This window comes from Microcaecilia unicolor, chromosome 3, assembly GCF_901765095.1.
Source record: "Microcaecilia unicolor chromosome 3, aMicUni1.1, whole genome shotgun sequence".
In the NCBI taxonomy this organism is placed as follows: Eukaryota; Metazoa; Chordata; class Amphibia; order Gymnophiona; family Siphonopidae; genus Microcaecilia; species Microcaecilia unicolor.
In genome coordinates this window covers 356,428,393-356,453,089 of record NC_044033.1, presented here as the reverse complement: position 1 = coordinate 356,453,089, position 24,697 = coordinate 356,428,393, and the positions used below count along the sequence as shown (strand labels likewise).

Genomic DNA, 24,697 nt, shown 5'->3' with positions numbered 1-24,697 from the left:
CTAGGGAGCCAGCATCTAAGATGGCTGCCACCGGCTCTGTGCCAGCTTCCAAGATGGCTCCTGCTTGTCTTTCCTGTGGGCTCACTTCCTATGTGTGTCAAGCCTCTCTTTGGGGTCAGTGTACTTCCTGCTTCTGTCCTACTGCTGGTGACTCATCAGTGAGAGCCTTCATAAGGAAGTGCTGTGCTTGCAGTCAGGGCCTTTGCATAAGGTTATGCTCTTAGGCCAGGTCAGGTTAATAAGTGTCTGCTGCACTACTGCTTAGCCTCTCTCTGGGTTTCAGCCCAGTTCCTTTCTGTGTCTGTGTCTCTGTTGTCCTTCCGTGGGGGGGGGGTCTTCCCTGCCACTGTCTGTCTGTGGACTGCAGGTCCTTTCTGGCTTACCCTGTGTTTGGGGTGAAGCCTCTGCTCCTGGCTTACCCTGTGTTTGGGGTGAAGCCTCTGCTCCAGGCTTACCCTGTGTTGGGGTGAAGCCTCTGTTCCTGGCTTACCCTGGGTTGGGGGTGAAGCCTTTGTGGGTTTGTTCTCTGTCTGTATGCGAAGCCTCAGCCTTTGTGGGTTCCACAGTCAGCGTGTGGAACGGCTGTGGCTTCAGACCCTTGGCCTGTTCTTCCTGGTTACTCTGTTTGCTGTGCTGCCTGCCCAAGACCCTTGGCCTGTTATTCCTGGTTTGCTCTCTTTACCCTGAACCCTGCCTTGCCTAGCCTGTGTGCCTACCCTGCTTGTATATCCTGAGGGTATATCCTGAATCCTGTATCTGTCTGGCTAGTGTGTTTTCCTGGGTGATTATTCCTGTATCCTGTCTCCACCTAGCTAGAGGGTTTACCCTATGGGTATTCCCGGATCCCCGTTCTGCCTAGTGTGTTGCTGCCCTAGTCCTTGCTCCTGCTAGCTTCTGTATGCCTTGTGTTCCTTGGTCTGTCTTCTGGGTCTTGCTAGTGGCTGTGCAGCAGCACACTGTCTGAGTCTAGTTCCGTGCCCTGTCGCCCTCGTGTATCCCAGACCCAGGGTGGGTCCTCTGGATCTTCAGTTCCTGCCTTATCCTGCAAGTCCTGCCGGCTGCCTGCACTTCGGAGCTCAACTCCGGAGGAACGGTGGCTAGGTGCAGGTGAAGCTGTTCCTGTCTCATCTGTTCTAGGTGCCTGCCTTTTACTACTCCAGTCCAGAGTTCCAGTACTGCTCTTCTGTGTTTCCAGTCCCGAGGTGGTCTTGCCTGTCGCTGCCGCTCCTCGGCAGTGGCCCAAGGGCTCACGAACTCCAGTCCTGCCTCGAGGACCTGACAGAATGCCTGGGACCTCGAGAACGCAACACCCCCCCCCGCCCAACATCACCCTTCCTATCAATGCTTGAGCCAATCACAAATCAGGCACTGACAGGAAAGGTCATGCTTAGCAATGAGCTGAGGATTACTGCTGCAATTTTAATGCAGCAGGAATCTGCATACTCATTAATTATAGCATGCTGCGATATTTATTATTTTTTTAGAGGTCATTTCACAGTAGAGTATGGGTTCTACTGTGAGGCTTTTTGCACGGGCTCCAGGGATGTTCTCCTGCTGCTACAGGACCATAAAAATGCAAGTAGGGAGATGACAAAGCACTATATCATATACCAGTTTGTAAAATGGCCTCAAGTGACTGAGTTTCTGTTTCTAGCTTAAATAAAGAATGCTTCAGGCCCTTTCCACCGCCTAAACCCAGAGAAGTTAGTAGAAGCAGATGCAGGGAGACCAGGGCTGCCCGGATCCACCGCTGGACTCACCTCCACTAAGTGAGGAGCCACCAAGCTCCAGCAGCGCATCACATGAAGTAGTGGGCGGCCTTTGCTCCGCACAATCCTCAACATCACATCCCCAAGGCGGAACAGGTGGAGAGCACTTCTCCTGTCTTGAGTAGATTTAATTTCTCCTAAAATTAAATAGAATAAAACAGTCAGCCACAAGCTCAACCACAGAGATAGTGGCACACAAAATAGTGGCAAATCAATGTTGCATAGTCTGTTCAAACAGCAACACACTATCCCCTAATTCCATACTTGTGCACACAATTTAACATTTACAGCGGCATAATCGAAAGAGAAGGACGCCCATCTTCCGACACAAATCAGGAGATGGGCGGCCTTCCCTCAAGGTTGCCCAAATCGGCATAATCGAAAGCCGATTTTGGGCGTCCTCAACTGCTTTCCGTCACGGGGACGACCAAAGTTCCCGGCAGCGTGTCGGCAGTGTACCGAAGGCGGAATGGGGGCGTGGTTAAGAGATGGGCGTCCTCGCCCGATAATGGAAAAAAGAAGAGCGTCCCTGACGAGCATTTGGCCGACTTAGTCCAATTTTTTTCACGACCAAGCCTCGAAAAGGTGCCCAAAATGACCAGATGATCACCGGAGGGAATCGGGGATCTCCTCCCCTTACTCCCCCAGTGGTCACCAACCCCCTCCCACCCCCCCCCCCCAAAAAAAAAAATTAAAAACATTTTTTGCCAGCCTCTATGCCAGCCTCAAATGCCATACCCAGCTCCATCACAGCAGTATGCAGGTCCCTGGAGCAGTTTTTAGTGGGTGTAGTGCACTTCAGGCAGGCGGACCCAGGCCCCCCCCCCCCCCACCTGCTACACTTGTGCTGGTAAATGGGAGCCCTCCAAAACCCACCGTACCCACATCTAGGTGCCCCTTTAAGGGCTATGGTAGTGTTGTACAATTGTGGGTAGTGGATTTTGGGGAGGTTTGGGGGGCTCAGCACCCAAGGTAAGGGTGCTATGCACCATAGGAACAATTTATGAAGTTCACTGCAGTGCCCCCTAGGGCATGTGAGGGGGACCAGTGCACTGGTCCTGGTATGTGAGGAGGACCAGTGCACTGCGAATGCTGGCTCCTCCCATGACCAAAGGGCTTGGATTTGGTTGTTTTTGAGATGGGCGTCCTTGGTTTCCATTATGGCCGAAAACCGGGGACGACCATCTCTAAGGTCAACCATCCCAACATTTAGGTCAACCATCTCTTAGGTTGACCTAAATGTTGAGATTTGGGCGTCCCTGACCGTATTATTGAAACAAAAGATGGACGCCCATCTTGTTTTGATAATACGGGATGCCCTGCCCCTTCACGGGGACATCCTCAGAGATGGGCGTCCCCGTTCGAAAATGCCCCTCCACGTGAACAAAGTTATGCATGTTATAGTCTATTGTGCTTGTAACTTCACTGTTAAATTAGCTGTTAATTGGTGTTAATGACCAATAATTGCTATAATTGGGGTTAATTAGCACTAATTTGCAGTTCCATGTGTAACTGTCCTTAGTAGTCTACAAATTCAGTGCACAAAATCCATAGTGCACAACTGCAAAGGGGGGGGGGTCATGGATCTGGGAGGGGCATATGCAAGTCATGGGTGTGCCTAGCACTTACATGCGCAGGTTACAGAATACTAGGGGTTACTGCGTTTCATCCTAGCACCTAACTTGAGCTGACCTGTAGAGAATTACTGTACGGGGGTAATTTTATAAAGCATGTGAAACATTTTACATGTGGGAAAACAGCTCTTAATATTTGTGTGTTATGTATACTTATACACGATCTTGGAAATATGGGGTACTAAATGTTAGGCACTACTTCCGCACCAGGCCCATCCCTCCCCCCACCTGTTACACTTGTGGTGGTAAATGTGAGCCCTTCAAAACCCACCAGAAATCCACTATACCCACATGCAGGTGCCCCCCTTCACCCATAAGGGCTATGGTAGTGGTGTACAGTTGTGGGGAGTGGGTTTGGGGGGGGGGGGGGGTTGGGGGACTCAGCACACAAGGTAAGGGAGTTATGCACCTGGGAGCAATTTCTGAAGTTCACTGCAGTGCCCCCTAGGGTGCCCGGTTGGTGTCTTGGCATGTCAGGCGGACCAGTGCACTATGAATGCTGGCTCCTCCCACGACCAAATGGCTTGCATTTGGTCGTTTCTGAGATGGGCGTCCTCGGTTTCCATTGTCGCCAAAAATCGGGGACGACCATCTCTAAGGGCGACCATTTCAAAGGTTGACCTAAATTTTGTGATTTGGGCATCCCCGACCGTATTATCGAAACAAAAGATGGACGCCCATCTTGTTTCAATAAAACGGGTTTCCCCGCCCCTTCATGGGGACGTCCTGCGAGGACGCCCTCAGGAAAACTTGGGCGCCCCTTTCGATTATGCACCTCTAAGTATTTAATTACATCTGTTTCTAACTCAAGTTTTACTGGTCTAACTAGGGGCGCCCTGACCATTAGGCCACCTGAGGCGGAGGGGCCTCAGGCAGCACTCCTCAGGAACGGCATCTCGGGGGGGGGGGGGGGGGGGGCGTTTCGCGGTGTTTTATCTCTTCACAGTGACTTTCCAAACGCAGCAGTAATTCCCATACGCTGCCGGCACCTGCCTCTTCCCTTTAATGTGGCCACCTGAAGTAACTTCCTGTTTTGCTCAGGCAGCCGCAATAAAGGAAAGAGGCAGGTGCCGGTGGCAGCAGGGCAGCGTATAGGAATCACTGCCGCTGCCGGGTTTGGAACGTCACCGTAACTAGCGAGGCAATTAAATTTGCTGATGACACAAAGTTATTCAAAGTCGTTAACTCGCGACAGGATTGTGAAAAATTACAGAAGGACCTTACGAGACTGGGCGGCTAAATGGCAGATGACGTTTAATGTGAGCAAGTGCAAGGTGATGCATGTGGGAAAAAAGAACCCAAATTATAGCTACGTCATGCAAGGTTCCACGTTAGGAGTTACGGACCAAGAAAGGGATCTGGGTGTCGTCGTTGATAATACACTGAAACCTTCTGCTCAGTGTGCTGCTGCGGCTAGGAAAGCGAACAAAATGTTGGGTATTATTAGGAAAGGTATGGAAAACAGGTGTGAGGATGTTATAATGCCGTTGTATCTCTCCGTGGTGCGACCGCAACTTGAGTATTGTGTTCAATTCTGGTCGCCGCATCTCAAAAAAGATATAGTAGAATTGGAAAAGGTGCAGCGAAGGGCGACTAAAATGATAGCGGGGATGGGACGACTTCCCTATGAAGAAAGACTAAGGAGGCTAGGGCTATTCAGCTTGGAGAAGAGACGGCTGAGGGGAGACATGATAGAGGTATATAAAATAATGAGTGGAGTGGAACAGGTGGATGTCAAGTGTCTGTTCACGCATTCCAAAAATACTAGGACTAGGGGGCATGCGATGAAACTACAGTGTAGTAAATTTAAAACAAAATCTGAGAAAAATTTACTTCACCCAACGCAAAATTAAACTCTGGAACTCGTTGCCGGAGAACGTGGTGAAGGCGGTTATCTTAGCAGAGTTTAAAAGGGGGTTAGATGGTTTCCTAAAGAACAAGTCCACAAACCACCACTAAATGGACTCGGGAAAAATCCACAATTCCAGGAATAACAAGTATAGAATGTTTGTACGACTGGGAAACTCGTCAGGTGCCCTTGGCCTGGATTGGCCGCTGTCGTGGACAGGATGCTGGGCTCGATGGACCCTTTGGTCTTTCCCAGTGTGGCATTACTTATGTTATATGACCAGCTGACTTTATTTAAGGCACTAGGTTTAAGCACAGGTAAGTTATTGGCAGAAAGCAAACAGAGTTTTCTAGCAGTCTGAGCTGTAATGACTGCCAGATTACATACTGTAAGGAAGTTGGGGAGTGAAGATTATATTACAAAATAGGCTTCAATTTCACTGCATCTGAGTGCAGTATAATTTGCCTTAACTGACTGATCCAAAACCATTTCCATGAAAGCATTCACAGTAAAAGCAGTGAGTTATTGTGCTTCTTAAAATTCTGTTAACTTGTAGTCACATAAAATGATATATTTACACATAATTTAAACTACAGTTACAATCAACTGCAGTGTTTTGCGTAATTAGCTGAGCTGTGGGCCTCAATGATTATCTTGCTTTGACTTAACAGAGTTTTGCTTCATTCTGTTGCCTATATTGAGTTAATCACATAAATCCATTCGAGGCACATCTATAAACTGGAACCTAGAGGGGCTTAGCCAGACTTCGGCGGGAGGGGGGTCCAAAGCCTGAGGTGAGGGGGCACATTCTAGCCCCCCCCCCCCGCCACCACCAACTTTGACCCCCCTGCCGACGACCCTCTCCTCTGGCCGCCGTCGCCTACCTTTGCTGGCGGGGAACCCCAAACCCCGCCAGCTGAGGCCCACTTCTTCCTTCGTTCTGTTTCTGACTCTGACGTCAGACTCAGAAACAGAACGAAGGAAGAAGAGAACCTCGGCTGGCGGGGGTTGGGGTCCCCGCCAGCAAAGGTAGCAGACGGTGACGGCGGGTTGGCGGCGGGAGGGGGGGGGGTCGAGAGGGTCGTCGGCAAGGGGGTCCAGGGCCAAATCTACGGGGCCCAGGCCCCCATGGCCCCACGTAGCTACGCCCCTGTAGAAGTAGATGCAACTTACACACATCAAAAGCGCCATTAACTGGCAGACGTCTATGTGCACTAGATGCTACTCAATAAGGTAACGTCGAAGTGCTATAGAGCTAGATTCTATAAGTGATGCTTACAAAATTGCTGCCACAAAAACAGCTAAAACAGCATTCTATAAAGCTGTGCCTAAAGCTCAGTGCAGTTTATAGAATTAACGCTTAAGCAAAGAGGTTGCATGTAAATTTAGTCACCGCCGTTTGCACCATGGTGCAAATGCCTGCCCCTAAATTTAGTAATCAAAATATCCCAAACACCTAATCTTAAATCATTTTCATATATAATCGATCCTATCACAGTATACTAATTTATGCATTCAATAACATAACTAATCGGGGATATTCAGAATCTTTAACAGCGCAACCATCCAAAAAATCATTCTTCAATATAATGATGGTGCTGTTTAACTCCTCATAATTCAACCCATTTTCTTTTTTATTTTTCCATTATTATTAATATTTTCTTAGATAGTAGACTTCTCAGATAGTAAACTTTAAACAAACAATTATATTAGATATTAGATGGCGAATTATAGACTATATCCAGTTAGGTTGGGAAGGTGGAAATATTGAATCTTTATTAAATTATAAAGAACAAAGGTGGATTTTTCATCTTCATACGTTACATCCTTATGGACTTAACTCTGAAATAGACTGGTGGTCTTTAATTTGATTTATGCCTTTAAGATTGCATGACTTTCCCTTCTTTCTTTGATTGGTGGGTCCAGGTATGACGTGGCTGCATTATAATTGGTGGACTCGAATCAGCTGTGGTTTATTTAAATTGCTGGGGTAGATGAGACGCCGCAGCCATTTTATTGTGATGTTGAAGTAAAATCTAAAACGGTAATTTCACAGTGAGTTAGTATTAGGATATATTAATACTACTGGGGACATCTTTTTGATAGATTGTGTTTTCTTCTCAGCAAACCTCTTCCCTGACGAAGAAATTCGAAACCTGGCCAAGTCGGCGGAGGTTTGAAGTTGGAGAATTGCTAAAAAGCTAAGTTATAATTGTTTGTTTAAAGTTTACTATCTGAGAAGTCTACTATCTAAGAAAATATTAATAATAATGGAAAAATAAAAAAGAAAATGGGTTGAATTATGAGGAGTTAAACAGCACCATCATTATATTGAAGAATGATTTTTTGGATGGTTGCGCTGTTAAAGATTCTGAATATCCCCGATTAGTTATGCTATTGAATGCATAAATTAGTATACTGTGATAGGATCGATTATATATGAAAATGATTTAAGATTAGGTGTTTGGGATATTTTGATTACTGGACTATGTTTTAATCCCCACACACATAAATACGTGGTCCCTTTAAATTAGATTGCCCCTAAATTTATGCAGGGAGCACCGCTATTCTATAATTACGTGTGTAATGCAAATCCCACGTCTCCAATCTGCCTTAAAATGACCGTGTCCCTGCCCATTTCTGCACCGCACATAAATTTTAAGCACGGATCCCATGCCTAACTTTACACGCGTTATTCCCAATTAAATCTAATTAGTGACAATAATTGCTTGTTAAAAAAGCTAATCATTAGCACCAACTGGCTCATTATGCTATTAAATTGCACATGCAAATCGGGAGCATGCCTAAATTTGCATGCGCAATTTTTGGTGACCTTTATAGAATCAGGGGGGTAGTGCCTAACTGCAAAGGGGAGGGGGAGGGGGATACCCATGGGCGGGCCTCCCAGTTATGTGTGTAGTTTATAGAACACTATCAACTACACGTCACTTGGTGCACTTAGCTGTGCGAAATTACACCTGCCACTGACATGGGCGTAAGATGGCACGCCTAAACATGGGTGTGCTAATGTTGACATTGCGCTTGTATCCCCTAGCATTGGAGCACCCAGAGGTGCCAATTTACAGAATAGCCCTGGTTGTTTTCAACATTCAGGGCCAGCCTTGATAACAACCAGCACAAATGCAGTCAAGAGAAGGGGTGGGGCTACAAGTTATGCAAAGAGCATTGATATTCAGTGCTACTTGGGTAACTTTATCTGCTTTAAGTAGGACCATGCAAAGAGGTATCCTAAACAGAACTTTCCCATCTAAGACTGCAAATTCAGCGGACCTGCTTAAAATGAATAGGCCAGTTGAAGATCCAGCATAAAGATAAGCACAAAAGTCACCTATTTATCTTGATACAGCAGCTGCTCCACTGAATACAACCTATAAAAATAATGTACTTATTTATTTGTTGCATTTGTATCCCACATTTTCCAAATTTGCAGGCTCAATGCGGCTTACATTATGCCGTAATGGCGATCGCCATTTCCGGGTAGAGAATTACAAATGGCATTGCATTAAGGCACATAAATGGTACAATAGAAAACAAAGTGGCAATGCATTGAAGTTCCTGAATAATAGAGTGAATGATGAAATAAGTGAGATTATCAACTACAGAAAGTTCATTTCCAGCATGAGAAATAAAATTCAGTTCCGGCCTGAGAAACAAAGTGGTAGTGCGTGTTGTGCAACTTTCATTAGTAACTGAGAAGGTTACCGGTCTAATGTAAAGAGTTGGTTATTGTATAGTTCAGGCAGAGTCTAGTTTTCTAGTGACTAGGATGGGTCTTTGTGGTATGCCTTCTTGAACAGGTTGGTTTTCAGTAGTTTTTGGAAGATTGTTAGGTCATGCATATTTGCGCGCTTATGTAGGAGAAGCTGGATACATATGTGGATTTATATTTAAGTCCTTTGCAGAAGGGTGAAGACTTACCTGGCATTGCTAAGGAGTAGTCAACTGTGTCTGTGACAGAATGGAAGAGCTGAGACTGGGAGGCCTTTTTCAGCTGGTAAAGGAAACCCCCCAGAGCCACCAGGTTCAGCTTGTCAGCAGCACCTTCAAACAGCCTGCAAATAAGGGGAGAATGTAGGTAAGTTTAAGAGCCTGCACCGTGCGGTCTTGTTCATTCAGTCTGCTGCAGAAGGGAAAAGTGGAAAAAAAGTGTTGCATATCCAGCCCAGTGCCCAGGAGATGTCAGCACCACAGCCACCTTTACAACTTGTATTCATGAATACAGGTTAAGCAGAGAGGCCAAAGGGGGTAATTCTCCAAGTGGGTGCTTCCTTTTAGGTGTCCCAATCTACGTAATAACAGCCTACTCTAGAATGCAGGGTTCTCAACCCAGTCCTCAGGACACACCTAGCCAATCAGATTTTCAGGACACTCACAATGAATATGCACGAGATATATTTGCAAATAATGCGGCAGTGCACGCAAATTTATCTCATCTATATTCATTGTGGTTATCCTGAAAACCTGACTGGCAAGGTATCTCCAGAGGACTGGGTTGAGAACCCCTGCTATAGTGGCAGCTTGCTGCCTGGATTCCATTACAGAATACAAATGCAAACTTGGTACTGGGGTGCCAGCAGGTGCCTGAATGTGGCAATGGTGTACATAACTTATGGTGTTCTGTATGTGGTGCATGCATATTGCAGCAGTGCCCAAGCCACCCCCCCCCCCCATGCTCTGACCTTACAGAGTATACACTTACCAACGAAAGTGACAATATTATGTACATTTACGCACTCAAGTGGCTCGTAATGCGAGTGCCCAGTTACAGAATTGCCCTTAAACCCCCTAATTCTGTAAAGGTTGCCATAAATTGCACATGCACCCAATTTGCGTGTGACATTTAATTGAACAACTTAATTAGCGCCAATAATTGGCTTAACAAGCAATTGCCACTAATTAAAGTTAATTGAACTTTACATGTGTAAAATATTTACGCATGTTTTGAAAAAGGGGGTATGGAAATGCACAGAATGCGTGTGTTCCTAAAATGGACGTGCATTATAGAATAACAGGGATATACAATTAATATATGTGCATACATGTGCACCACCTTTCCAGTTGGTGCAAATGGCCACGCCTAAAGTTAGGGGGGATTCCCGGGCATAAGCACTATTCTATAAAACGTACCTAAGTGCGGATTATCCCTAATGCAGTGGTTCCCAAACTTGGTCCTGGGGGCACCCCAGCCAGTTAGGTTGTCAGGATTTCCTCAATGAATATTCATAAGAGAGATTTGCATGCAGTAGAGGCAGTGAATGCAAATCTCCCCCATGAATATTCATTGTGGATAGCCTGAAAACCTAAATGGCTGGGTGCCTCCAGGACCAGGTTTGGGAACCACTGCCCTATGGAAAAGGCATTACCTTTGTTGTATGCAAATCTCTCTCACGCATATTCATTAGAGATATACTGAAACCCTGAGCCATTGGCAGTCCTCGAAAACTGAAAGACCAAAGCTCTAGGAACATAGGTCCTACAGTTCTTTCGAGAAGCCTGGGGAGTGATTTTCTGTGGATCTGATATTTTTCTGCTTTAGAACTCTATGGAGATTAGCTATTAAAACTTACAGACCACTTTCTGTACCTTTCTGGCTTTTGTGCTGTTTTTGCTGATTTAAGACTTCAGGAAAACTTTTGTCTTCTAGTTTGGAATAAAGGCCCCATGTGGAGTTATTTCTGTGAAGAAACTAAGTAACTGATCTCTATTTTCCACAAATTCATTTGTTTCAGTTTTGGAAAAGGAGTGCTTAGGTTATTTTCAGCCGTACCTGTCTGCCTGTGTCGAAAGGGTGCAGACGGCCTTAGCAGCACTGCTGCCGTTCATCAGGCTGCCTGCACGAAGGTCAAAGGCCCTGCCCTTGCAACTCTCCTTGACCAGCTCCTGGATGGGAATGGGCTGAATAACAGGGTTCTTGCTCAGAGTACTGTCTTGCTCAGGGCTTGAATCCTCCATGTAGTGATCTGTCACCAGGTCCCCTGCGGCCTGCTGCTTGGGCTGGGTTATTGCCAGAGGAGGCTGAGAGGTGCCATCACTGAAATGGGTATGCTCCAGGGTGCTGACGTATTCACACACTCTAGGGAAATATGGAAGCATAATTTTCAGAACACCACACAGAAGCGCTGCTTTAACCTGAGGTAGCTTCGACTGGCACACGCTACAATCATGAAAACAAAAAAAAAAACAGGAATATTAAAAATTTTAAATGTAAATTTTCAGTAGGATGCCTGGCTAGAATGCTACCTGCTTATTTTTTTTTTTAGCTTGCACAAATTCAGTTGACATCCAAAACAATGTGCAATGTGAGTCCCCTTTACTAAGCTGCATTAAATTTTTATAGTTGCCATGCATTAATTGATAAATTAATTCACTAATTTTGGGGGCATACCCAGCATCTTCCCAGACATGTTGCCTGCGCTGACCATAGGAGCCAACTTTTCAAAATGATTGGGGGTGCTGAATTTTTTTTTTTTTACAGGTGGTGCATTCACCCTTCCCCCTCCCAGTTCCAGGTCCCCCTCCCTCCCTCCAAGATCCAGGGTCCCCCCTCCCTTCCAGTTCCAGGCCCCCTCCCTCCGAATTTTAAAAGTCATCTATCTTACCTCGTCGGGGTTAGGGCGGCAGCAGCGGTAAAAAGCATGCAGGCTCGGCTCGGTGCTTAGTTGTTTTCCCTTTTCTCTCTCTCAGCTCTGGTCCCGCCCTCATTTCCTGTTTCCGCCTCTCTCTCCTCCCTCCCTTCGTGCGGGCACACTAGGCATACCTTTGCTCGCAGCCACCACTCCCAACATCTTGCTCTGAGCAGCATGCTGGAACTTCTCTCACTTGCTCGAGAAGTCTCAGCCTGCTGCCCAGACCTGGAAACAAGGAGCGGGGAGCAGCAGTAGTCTATTTACTTGGCTGGCAGGGCTCAGCATCCCCACCAGCAAAGTAAAAGAGAATTCAGCAGGGGGCCCAAGCCCACATTTTGGGAGCCAGTTGTTAAAGTAGCCATGGAGGGCCTTACTTTAACAACCGGCTCCCAAAATTCTTAAAAACTTAACAACCGGCTCTTGCGAGCCTGCTCCAGCACACCACTGGTCATGACCCACAGCTTGGGAAGCTGTGAGTTAGTGCTGTTGAGAACCAGGGAAAGCAAGGTTCAAATCCTCTCACTGCCACAGCTATAACTCTCGGCAAGTCACTTTGCCATCCACTGGCAGATTATAAATAGTCTGAGGTCCAGACCTCCTTACTACACCTGAAATATAATTCACCTTCAGCACAGGTTTGGATCGATGAGTGATTTGATTTGAATTGCACTCGAAATTGATGATCCTACCCCACCCATCAGGCATAACAAAAATCTCATGGAGGAGAAAAAAAATCATCACATCACTCTCAGAATCCCAGCCTCCCTCCTGGAAAGCCCTCTAGCTCCTTACTAGTTTCCCTCTGTCCCCAAGATGCAGCCTCTCTTGTAGGAACCCCTACACTTACCTCTTCCCAGTTTGGAAGGGGCAAGGTTCAAGCTTGTCCCATCATTTCCACTGAATTTCCCAACTAACGCCTCTCTATGTCTGACTTCCTTCCAGTCATACTGCTCAGAAAGATTGTAGTTGTACCTGAAGACGTGAGGCCAGCAGTCTTGATTGTGACTTCCCATCTCCAGCCCCACACTGAGGATTGCATCCATGCACAGAACATGCGCTGTGTGCAGCCGCACTCCTGCCACCTTTCCCATCTGCTCCAGCTTCTGTTCCACTTTCTGTTTTACTAAAGTGGTGTAAAACAAACACAAAGCCACCACCACACACATACACACAAAAAAATTACTAATCAGTTCTGTTATTTCCTTTTGTGACAGGTTTAGCAAAATTGATTTTACCCTAGGTGTAAATTTAGGAGGTAATCTTAGAAGGGACAGCCATTACTAAAAAGAGTTGACTGGTATGTAAGCGCACACCTGTAAAAGTAGCAATTAAAGAACAGGTGCTACTTATAAATGGAAGGAGCTGTATAGAGAAGTTTCAAGGTGGTGTGTACTGTGCGTAGGCTGGGCAAGTCATAGAACATAAGCGTTGCCATATTGCAACAGACTGAAGGTCCATCTAGCCCAGTATCCTGTTTCCAATGGCCAATCCAAGTCACAAGTACCTGGCAAGATCCCAGAACAGGAAAACAGATTTTATGCTGCTTATCCTGGAAATAAGCAGTGGATTTTCCCCAAGGCTATCTTAATAGTGGCTTAGAGATTTTTCTTTTAGGAAATTAGCCAAACCTTTTTTAAACCCTGCAAAGCTAACTGCAAATTATACGTGTATTCCTTATTTTACAACGGCAATATATGAATATCCAGAAAATGTTCACTGTCTGCTAGCTCCTTGTTTGGGTCCGGAAATTGGAGGACAGCTTAAGGAGGAGACGTGTGTTATCCAAGAGGCATTCAAACCCACCTCAAAATGCTAAACGTTTGGAGTTTCACAGCTCAGCTCCTTAAGTGGCTCCACTTGTATGTGCAGTTTTACAAATCAACCACTTAACATGTCAAAACTGTGTAACTGCCAGTTATTTTACAAATATGTGGATACACAAAAGTAGATGGTAATTTTATTACAAGATACCCACATTAATAAGGCAGGAAGGCAACTATGTGTTTTTGTAAAATACTAGCACAAATCCTGCAGAAATCACGCTTAGATCAAAGATGTGCTGGTCGATATTCAAAACGATTTAACTGGCACTGACCGGTTAAATTGCTTGTTCAGGGATATCCGTTAATTTTCAGCCAGAGGCACATAACTGATTATTGCTGATGAAGAGTGGTTGGGGCCCCTGGGCAGTGGAGGTCATCAGGGCTTCCCCCTCCACTGCCTGCCACCCTGCTGCTGCACCACTGCCCCCTCTTGCACCACCACCACCCCAGTCCTACCATGAAGGGTCTAGTGGCTTTTTTGGGGACAGGAAAGAGCCCCATTCTTTCCTGTTTGCTATTGTTACTGTGCCCGGTGGTGGTGCCGCTGTGTTTTTCAAAATGGCTGCTCAGAGACTTACTGCAGTAGTCTCGCAGGTCTTGGCAATCTTGCGAGAGTCTTGGCAGCCATTTTTAAAACATGCTGGCACCAACACAGCGGCAGAGGGCAGGAGAGAGTGGGATTTTTTCCTGCCCCGCAGAGGCCAGTAGATCACCAGGTCCTTCAAGGTAGGTCTGGGGAGGGCTGCAATGTGCTGGGGCGGCAGCGGGCAACCAGGCAGAGCCTCTGGGTCCTTGAGCACTGCCCAGTTACTCAAAAGGTCAGTCCGCCCCTGCCGCTGAAAATTAGTGGTTAACGCCTAAGTGAAAACTGGATACTTTGGGGGTGTTCCAGCGGCAGTCAGCAGTTGGCCGGTTAAGTGCTGATATTCAGTATGAGGCTGCATAAATCACAGTTATATCTTTATTCACCAGCCAGGGGTGTAGCCAGACCTCGACAGGAGGGGGGGGGCCCACAGCCCAAGGTGGGGAAGCACATTTTGGCAAGCCTCCCCACCGCCCCCCTCCCGCCATCACTTCCTCCCCCCCCCGTGACCGCTACTGCTTTCCCGCCGCCGCTTCCGCATCCCCCCCACTGCAAAGGTACCTTGGCTGGCAGGGGTCCCCAACCCCCGCCAGCTAAAGCATTTGTCCCGTGCTGGTCTCACATTGCCTGGCGCCCTGTTCTGTTTTCAGTCACTGTGCAACGTGAGACCAGCGCGGGACAAACACTTTAGCTGGCAAGGGTTGGGGACTCCCACCAGCCAAACCGGGGGCCCCAGAGCTAATTTGGGGGGGAGCCCAGGCCCCCGTGCCCCCCCCCCCATAGCTACGCCACTGTCACCAACCCATGGCTGCTTTAGTTCTGAATATCGACTTAACTGGCTCTGCATTAGCCAGCTTTGCACAAACCGGATATTCAATGCCACAGTCCGGACATGGCCCAACACTAAATATCCAGGAAGAACACCAGCAGCGGTCAGCAAAACACTGACCATTGCCGGATTAACACTGATCCCGTGGATGTAATGTTTTCTTGGCAACAGGTGTAAATGTACACATGGATTTTATAAAATACACATATGAACTGTGACTCCGCACAAGCTCCGCCTCTGAGTGCTCCTACTCTACAAATAGGCACTGGGCTGCACCACATACATTTTTAGGTGTGATCTAATTTCATAAGAGTGTTCTATGTGCAAAACTGGTTTATAAAATCACCCTCATAGTGTACATGTACACCACCTTTCGAGCTGGTGTAATTCTGCATCATTATTAGTGAACTATTGGAGCCAGTTGTGGGGACCCGTTTTATAAAAAAGGTGGGAATATAAGCCAGGCTATCCAAAGAATGGAACCAAATTGTCTTTAAAAAAACAAAATTTAATAATTTTCAAACAAATGATAATATAACAATCACACATTAAAATGAGTCATTTTTAATTTTGTTGGGCACATAAAAAGGCCAAAGCGCGTTTAACGTGCCTATGGGGAGGGTGGCAACAAGGAGGGCTAGGGTTACCTAATATGCAATATTATAATATAGCATGTCTCTTGCGTCATGTTAGGGACTGGGTACTTTCCACTGATTATCACACACCCATTGACATGGAGAGAGAGATATTTAAACCTTATACATTGATATCTTTATTGCACACAAACAGAACAACATTACCAAGGGCTATTCGACAATCAAAGCTGTTAAGCCCACTGCAGACAGCATGGAAGTTCTTGGGGAAGTGCTTGGGGGGAGACGTACACACAACAGAACTTCTAACCATTGTGGGGAACCCAGGATTTCTACCCGGATTAACGAACCAGGCATTTGAGAGGTGGACACAGGCAGGAATTAGGAATATAGGACAAGTGGTTAATGCAGAAGGTCAGATAAAAAACTTAGGGCAATTATTCCAACAAGGAGAATTAGCATGGGGAGATATGTATGCTCACTGTCAGTTGAAACATTATATCAGGACCTTAGATGCTGAAGCATTAACAAATGGCCTGGGTGAGAAGATCCAGGAGCTGTTCACAGAGATCTCAGTTGAGGCCCCATCCGTTTCTGTACTTCACAGGAAGTTATGGTTGTTGAGACCTGGGGCAGGGCTAGCCCAGCTTAGGCAACGATGGGAAGCAGATGTGGGGACAAGTCTTGCCAACTGGGACATCGTAGCTCACATAAAGGGAATTCCTAAACTGATCAGTGGAGCGATTTATCGAGAATGTGCCTTCCGTGTTATACACAGGGCTTATTTTACGCAAGTACAATTATTTAGAGCGGGAGGCATACATACGCCCATCTGTTTGAAATGTAATAATAATGAAAATACCTACTTTCATGCATTTTGGGAATGTATAAAAATACAACAGTTCTGGAGAAATGTGGAGATCTTTGTGTCCCGCGTGGTGTCCGGGCGAGTCCGGGGAACGGTTATACAATTGGTCTTGGATTGCCCGGACTCCTTTAGGGGAATGAAAGCAGATGAAAAGCTATTTTGCCGCAAAGTGTATTTACTTGCAAGGAAATGTATCTTGCAGTCATGGACTACATCAGATCCTCCTGAATATTGGCATTGGAGAAATCAAATACACCAACTGATGATGTGGGAGATGAAAGAAGTCAAAGGCTCCTACAAAAGGAAAAATCATTTTTTAAAGATTTGGGGACCCTTTATAAATACTCTTACACATCGTGGTAGAAGTCTTGTACTCAATAAGTTATGATGGACCAGAATGACAATTTAAGTTAGAAAAAATTGCAATAAACACAGTGTAAACTAGGAGGGAGGGGAGGGAGGAGGGGGGGAGGGAGGGAGGGGTACACTTGAAGATGAGGTAATGTATAAAAGTTTGATGGCTACAGTTGCTTCTAAACAATGTCCAGCCAAGATTTGTCATGTGAGATTTGGATGTTAGTATTTTCACATTGTAAGAAATGTTGCTATTTTGATCTGTCATCAATAAAATGTTGAAACATAAAAAATGAGTCATTTTTAATGTGTGATTGTTATATTATCATTGTTTGAAAATTATTAAAATTTGGTTTTTTAAAGACAATTTGGTTCCATTCTTTGGATAGCCTGGCTTATATTCCCACCTTTTTTATTTTTCATTTCACGCCTCGTGGGATCTATTGAGTTCTCCACTTTTTGTGGATTCTCTCTAGACCCATTTTATAAGACACAAAAGAATTTATGCTGTGCTGGATCCTGTGATCTACTGAATTTGATATATTTATGATTTCCTTTATTACTACTGGTTTCATTCATTTTTCCATTATTAAGTCAAGCCAACTCCTCTGTTCCCACTTTGCAGAGGGATTACAGCTGTCCATCTTTTGGAACAACTCCTACCTTCCAAGAGTGCCCAAATAGGATTGACAGAGGGATTGGTAGCAGTTATTTCATAGGATGTATCCTGTCTGAGCCATTGACTCCTAAATTAATAGTCAGCAGCCTACCCCCCACCCTCTGTATTCCTGTGACTTATCTGTGGGCCTTTTCCATCTCTTTATTCTACAAATACTACATTAAGAGTATTTGTTCATTGCTTTTCTTCACCATCTCCCTTTACAATCCTTCCTCTAATTAAAGTAGTTTAAAAACTGATTCTCTGTTGAGTCACACCCTGCGTTTACCCTGTGCTATAGTATCGCCAGGCTCTTGGGATTCTTTGTCTTCTTTCTCCTCTTGAACACAGGATGCAGCTGCCATCTGAGCCAGTGCTGATGCACAGTTAGCCGCCACCCCTGCAACAACAAAACCCACGTTGTTTACTAAACAGTTCCAGTTCCATTTTCACTTTAATGGCTGTAATCCCAGTCTCTAGAGCACAAACACCCTGAATGGCTCATGGTCACGTCATCAGGCCGGAGGGGTGCAGAGAGCAGCCACGCGCCTGTTGGCTACGCTGGTTCCCTGCTCCCTCTGCCCCGGAACAGGTTACTTCCTGTTCCGAGGCAGAGGAAGCAGGGAGCCAGCGGAGCCGAGAGCCGCGCGGCTGCTCCCAACAGCTAAGAATGCACCTGGGGGGGGGGGGGGGTGCGCATCGGCGATCCGCCCCGGGTGGCAGCTAACCTAGGATCGTCACTGCCCTTAACTCTCCAATTTTTCAGAGCAAAAATAGAAAAGGCCACATGTTGACCATCAGTTCTCTCCAGGTACCTAAAGCACAGCTGAGGCGGGCAGCCTTCCTCAGGCCATCGAGGCTCATGCAGATGGCATCTCTCTCTTTTTGGTTCTGCTCTTTCAAACCCTCAGACCCCAGGATGAACGCCAACCCTTTGGAGCTTCCTGCCATGCGACCAGTCAATGGGGTGGACAAGGTGTCAATCAGGTTTTTCCAGCAGCCAACCAGAATATAACGGGCAAAAGCGACACCTGTAGCAGGAACAACAGAAAGCGGGTTAGTGGCAAGTGACCACTTTTTTTCAGTAGCCAGAGAATAAGGTCTAAAACCCAGCTCAAGCACTCTCATTTCTTTTGGATCTTCTGTGCTTAGTATATAGGGTTATGCAGTACCAAGTATCATTCAACTATGCCTTGCTGTCTCCAGAAGAGCCCCTCTTGCTTGCTCACAGTCAATCACAGTGGAACCAATCTGTAACAAATTGTATTTCCAACATTTAACTCATATTGTAAGCCACACTGAACTCGCAAAAAGGTTGGAAAATGTGGGATACAAATGCAATAAATAAATAAATAAATAAAAACTCACAAAAATCCTATTCACTACAATCAAATAAACCTGGTGCAAATATTTAATTTGGGAACTGTTACTGCGAAACAACTGAAAATTTCACAGTTATGTAATTTCATGACCAGTGCACTTTATCTACACACATCTATGAAACTACACAAAGCAGAGTAAAACATTAGTTCACAGTTACATTCCTACTGACTTTTGTAACAGGACTGCTGTGATAAATTAAGGGCCCTGTTTACTAAGCCACATTATAGGCGTGCTAGCATTTTTAGCATGAGCTAAAAATTAGTGCACGCTAATGCTGGAGACACCCATAGGAATACAGTGAAATCTCAGTTTTTGTTGACGTCGGTTTTCATTGGTTTTGGATTTCATTGATTTTTTCGACTAGAAATTTGTCTCGGTTTTCATCAGTTGCCTCGGATTTCGTCGAAAAATAAGGACGTCCATCTCCCAATTTGTAACAGAAGATGGACGTTCTTCTTCTGATTTTGGGCGTCCTCGTTAATTGCCTCGGTTTTCGCCGATTGTTTTCGGATGGATTATCGACGAAAACCGAGGTTTCACTGTATATGCTACAAACATTAGCACGCATTAGTAAACAGGGCCCTAAGTTACATTAAATTGCCAATTAATGCATGGCACTTCTATATAAGGTCGCATTTGTACCTATCTACACAGGAACTGGGTGGGCCAAAGGCCTTATCAACTTTTTGCCCCACTCAGCATCAGCCACTAGGGAACTAAGGAAAGGAGTAGCCGGAAGAGCATAAATTGGTTAGTTTGTCCCCTCCCAACCAAAAAGGTATTTTTTCCGCTCCTGTAACTAGCTCTACATTTCGCCACACAATTTCAGTGCAAGAGCATGAGGGCCAAAGAAAGCCAGATAGTACCTGCCACAACTGAATTATCTATGTTCCTGTCATGAGTGAGTGGTGATTGTGGCGATGCCGATCGCACCAGCTGCCCACCTATTGCACTGCTCCCCAAGCCATCGATATCTGCCAAAACAAGAGCACACCAAACATTAGTTTGGACTCCAGAAAATGCCCAGGAATGCAGAGATCTGTGAATGTAATAAGACTTGGAAGCAGTGTTAGAACAAAGAAAAGGCTGTACACCAGGCCTATGAGTGGTTCGGGGTGAATAAAAGAAGGGGGTAACCCTTTTCTGGCATTAAGGTGATATTGAAGGACTTTACTTTTCAAGAGGCCTGCCTTCTAACTCATACTCTGAATTACTCAAGGAAATCTTGTAGGTAAAAAAGGGATAATAAAAAGGTACACATTAATAGGGTAATTAACCATAGTTTATTGAAAAATCTTGGACAGAAATACAGTTGAAAAATAATATGTTAATTATTTTATTATTAGCATTTGTATAGCGCTACCAGACGCACGCAACGCTGAACATCTGATACAAAGAGACAGTCCCTGCTCAAAAGAGCTTACAATCTAAATAATAAAGGTAAATATCCGCCAGAAATCCTAGGTTCAGCTGTGGGAATAAAAGTAGGTCCATTTTCTCTAACATGACATCAACTCTAAGTACCATGTTTTGCATTTCCTGTCAACATGTTTTCACTCAATGTATATTTTATGTGCTAAGGTTTAAAACTCAAGCTGCAATCCAATTTCTGGGACACTGTGACTTTTCTTTACTAAAAATATGTTCTTATGTCTCAATACATTTTGGCCTACGTAGTCCAGCTTCACTGTGACAGTGCGGGCTTCAAGGACCAATGGGAGGAGAGGTTTAATTTCTAATTGGCCTGGAAATCTTATTGTAACAGGGAATTAGGAAAATCTGTGGAAGATAAAACCAGATGGCCATTGAAAAGATCTTTTCCAAAGCAAGAACAATAAGCCACTACATTCTACATGTCTCCATTCTTTCAAATTTTTGAGCCAAACAGATGGTAGAATATCTGGCGACAGAAAGCATATCTTGAATATCTATTTTGGTATCGCATGAAAATATTCTGTTGTGTTCCAGGGACAATTTGCTCCATTTTTTTTGTTTTATTTTTTTTTACATAACTCCACATTTCAGGCTAACAGAGGCTGTTGTGATAGATTCCATTGATCACCAACTAAATTATCAGTGGCATTTTCTTAGAAGGCAACACCTCCTGCTTAGGTACAATCCTCCCTTAACACAGCAGGATAAGAGTACAGAGAGAGCTTCTAAATGCTGGAGTCTTGGCTTTGCCCTAGGCAGGGCATTTCTGATGGATTGATAGTGTTATAAAAGCAATAGCAGATCATATTACTGTAATGTATTAGGGGTTTACAGCACTTACAAGTTTTTTTTCTCCATCTGTTTTACATTTTAAAATATATATTATAGAGAAAAAAACAATTATATGAACTGACCAACTTCCGAAAACTGCTGAAGACCCATCTTTTCGACAAGACATACCACAATGACTAAAACATATGAAAACCCCCACATATATCTAGTAAGCATTGTTAACAGTGCCCCATATTATATCTTCATCATACTTTCCATTACCCAATATACTTCTGTTACACTAATATTAACTCTAATCTCATTTCCACTTTCCACTATATATTGTAAGCCACATTGAGCCTGCAAAGAGGTGGGATAATGTGGGATACAAATGCAATAAATAAATAAAATAAAATAAAAATTAAGGATACACCTCCTTCTTTCAAATAGAATTCTGGTGGAACAGCAAAACAAATATATAAACTAAATAACGTGACCTGCTCAAGATCAACCAGAACATTCATAGTGGAGAGGAGTTTTGAATACTTTTACAGTACTACTAATCATTTTTATAGCACTACTAGATGTATGCAGCACTGTGTACACATTATATGCAGGTACTTTTTCTGTCCCTAGAGGGCTCAAAATCTTTGTACCTGAGGCAATGGAAGGTTAAATGACTTCCTCAAGGTCAGAAAGAGATGCCGTGGGAATCAAATCAAGGTTGCCAGGATCAAAGCCTGCTGCACTAACCATTAGGCTACTCCTCCATGGACATATTCACTTGGTAAAGACACTTTTCAGATTAATAATTATTTTTGTCAGTGACAAAATTGGTCACACCAGTTTACAAAAATTAAATGCCCCCGCAGGAGATAAGAGAGTGACTGTTTTACATGTATTGGAGAATGCTGCTGCAGGTTATTTTTAATGAAATCTGTATTTTGTTTTTCAAGGGAGATGCCCTGTTGGCAAGTAGACATGTGACAACGCAAAGATACACAAGAAAATACCATATGGAGCAAAACAGAATCAAACCGGGTCCAATTTAATGTCATTACATGAAAACAGCTAGTTTCTTTCTCTGAACAGAGATGGTAAGGCAGCTTTCAAACTACTCAACAACGCCACAATGCATTCTGAACTGAACTCGGAGTCTAAGAGAAGTGAACATGGACGGCCCATGAAACATGTGAGACAATCATCATACAGTGCACTATTATGTACGGCAGAAATGTAAATGAAATTGGATTAAGGATTTAAAATGTATAAGTAAGGGTAAGGGAAAGGAGATGGGATTTGATATACTACTGCCTTTCTGTGGTACAATCAAAATGGGTTACATATTATATGCAGGTACTTATTTTGTATCTGGGGCAATGGAAGGTTCAGTGACTTGCGGAGAGTCACAAGGAGCTGCAACAGTAATCAAACAGGGTTCCCCTGGTTCTCAGGCCACTGTACTAACCATTAAGCTACTCCTAATGGTTGGGGGAGGGGAGAAACAAACAGCTAGAGCAATGGGATGATTTCATACCAGTTTAACAATTTATTTATTTATTTGTTACATTTGTACCCCACATTTTCCCACCTATTTGCAGGCTCAATGTGGCTTACATAGTACTTTGAGGTGATAGCCACCTCCAGTGGAAAACAATACAGAGTGATGTTATTGTCAATGAAATAAATATGTACAGACATATCAGGGAATCGTAGAGAGGAAAGTTATATAGTGATCATAGTGTTCATTACAAGTTTAGGTTTCTTTGTGTTGCTGGGTTCAGGCACTTAAGTTAGGTCAGTGGGGTATGCCTTTTCGAACAAGTAGGTCTTTAGTAATTTCTGGAAGTTGAGGTGGTCGTACGTAGTTTTTACGGCTTTTGGAAGTGCATTCCAGAGTTGGGTGCTTATATAGGAGAAGTTGGATCCATAAATTGATAGTAAAGTACACCAAATTGGAGGCAGACCAAAACTGAATCTGTGGCTGAAACTTGCCGCTCGGTTTCTTCTGAAACTGAAGCCAAAACTGGTCTCGCCCCCAAAACATAGCAGCCTCATCTCTCTCCCTCCCTCTATAAGCCATTACTAAGATGGACTGCGGAAAATCCACTGCTTATTTCTAGGATAAGAGGAATAAATCTTTTATTCTTGAGATCTTGCCAGGTCTTGTGACTTGGATTGGCCACTGTAGGAAACAGGATACTGGGCATGATGGACCTTCGGTCTGTCCCAGTAAGGCAATGCTTATATTCTTATTGTCCAAGGCAGGTTACAAAAGAATTAAAATACCTATTTCTATGATGTTACCACTGAAAAATTAAAATTACATACACATTGAAGCAAATGCCTTGCAAGAAACTTTTAAAATAAAAATCTCTTCAAAATCACATGATGAATAATTAATTAATAATAATTAATTAAGTACCTTAAAAGTACCTTAAAAAAATAGGAAAAGTATTCCAAATATATGCTGCTTGATAGCCAAATGTAGATGTTAACATTTTTTTTTTACTTAATACCTCTAATTTGAGGGAAATTTGGAGGGGCATAATCGAAGGGGACGCCCAAGTTTTGCTGAAGACGTCCTCGCAAAATGTCCCGGTGGAGGGGCGAGGAAACCCATATTATCGAAACAAGATGGACGCCCATCTTTCGTTTCGATAATACGGTCGGGGATGCCCAAATCGTAAAATTTAGGTCGTCCTTAGAGATAGTCATCCCTAGACTTGGTTGTTTTTGATTTTATGCGATAATGGAAACTAAGGACGCCCATCTCAGAAACGACCAAATACAAGCCCTTTGGTTGTGGGAGGAGCCAGCATTCGTAGTGCACTGGTCCCCCTGACATGCCAGGACACCAACCGGGCACCCTAGGGGGAACTGCAGTGGACTTCCTAAATTGCTCCCAGGTACATAGCTCCCTTACCTTGTGTGCTGAGCCCCCCAACCCCCCCCCCCAAAACCCACTACCCACCAATGTACACCACTACATAGCCCTTACGGGTGAAGGGGGGCATCTAGATGTGGGTACAGTGGGTTTATGGTGGGTTTTGGAGGGCTCACATTTACCACCACAAGTGTAACAGGTGGGGGGGGGGGGGGGAGATGGGCCTGGGTCCGCCTATCTGAAGTGCACTGCACCCACTAACACTGCTCCAGGGACCTGCATACTGCTGTGATGGACCTGAGTATGACATCTGAGGCTGGCACAAAATATTTTTAAAGATGTTTTTTGAGGGTGGGAGGGGGTTAGTGACCACTGGGGGGGTAAGGCAGGTGATCCCCGATTCTCTCTGGTGGTCATCTGGTCAGTTCGGGCACCTTTTTGTGCCTTGGTCGTAAGAAAAACACGACCAGGTAAAGTCGTCCAAGTGCTCTTCAGGAGCACCCTTTTTTACCATTATGGTTCAAGGACGCCCATGTGTTAGGCACGCCCAAGTCCCGCCTTCGCTATGCCTCTGACACGCCCCCATGAACTTTGGTCGTCCCCGCGACGGAAACC

General features: G+C 44.8%; 1 protein-coding gene across 1 annotated transcript in view; it reads right to left on the bottom strand.

Moving 5' to 3' along the window:
* Positions 1-24,697, bottom strand: part of ARFGEF3 (ARFGEF family member 3) — a 236,678-nt gene that overhangs the window by 61,984 nt on the left and 149,997 nt on the right. Inside the window, exons 16-22 of the mRNA XM_030198524.1 lie at positions 19,857-19,964; positions 18,423-18,638; positions 17,897-18,007; positions 12,872-13,022; positions 11,041-11,346; positions 9,192-9,325; positions 1,761-1,906 (exon numbers count right to left, since the gene is read on the bottom strand). Of these exons, the coding sequence (XP_030054384.1) occupies positions 1,761-1,906; positions 9,192-9,325; positions 11,041-11,346; positions 12,872-13,022; positions 17,897-18,007; positions 18,423-18,638; positions 19,857-19,964 (1,172 nt within the window). The remainder of the gene's footprint in view (positions 1-1,760; positions 1,907-9,191; positions 9,326-11,040; positions 11,347-12,871; positions 13,023-17,896; positions 18,008-18,422; positions 18,639-19,856; positions 19,965-24,697) is intronic.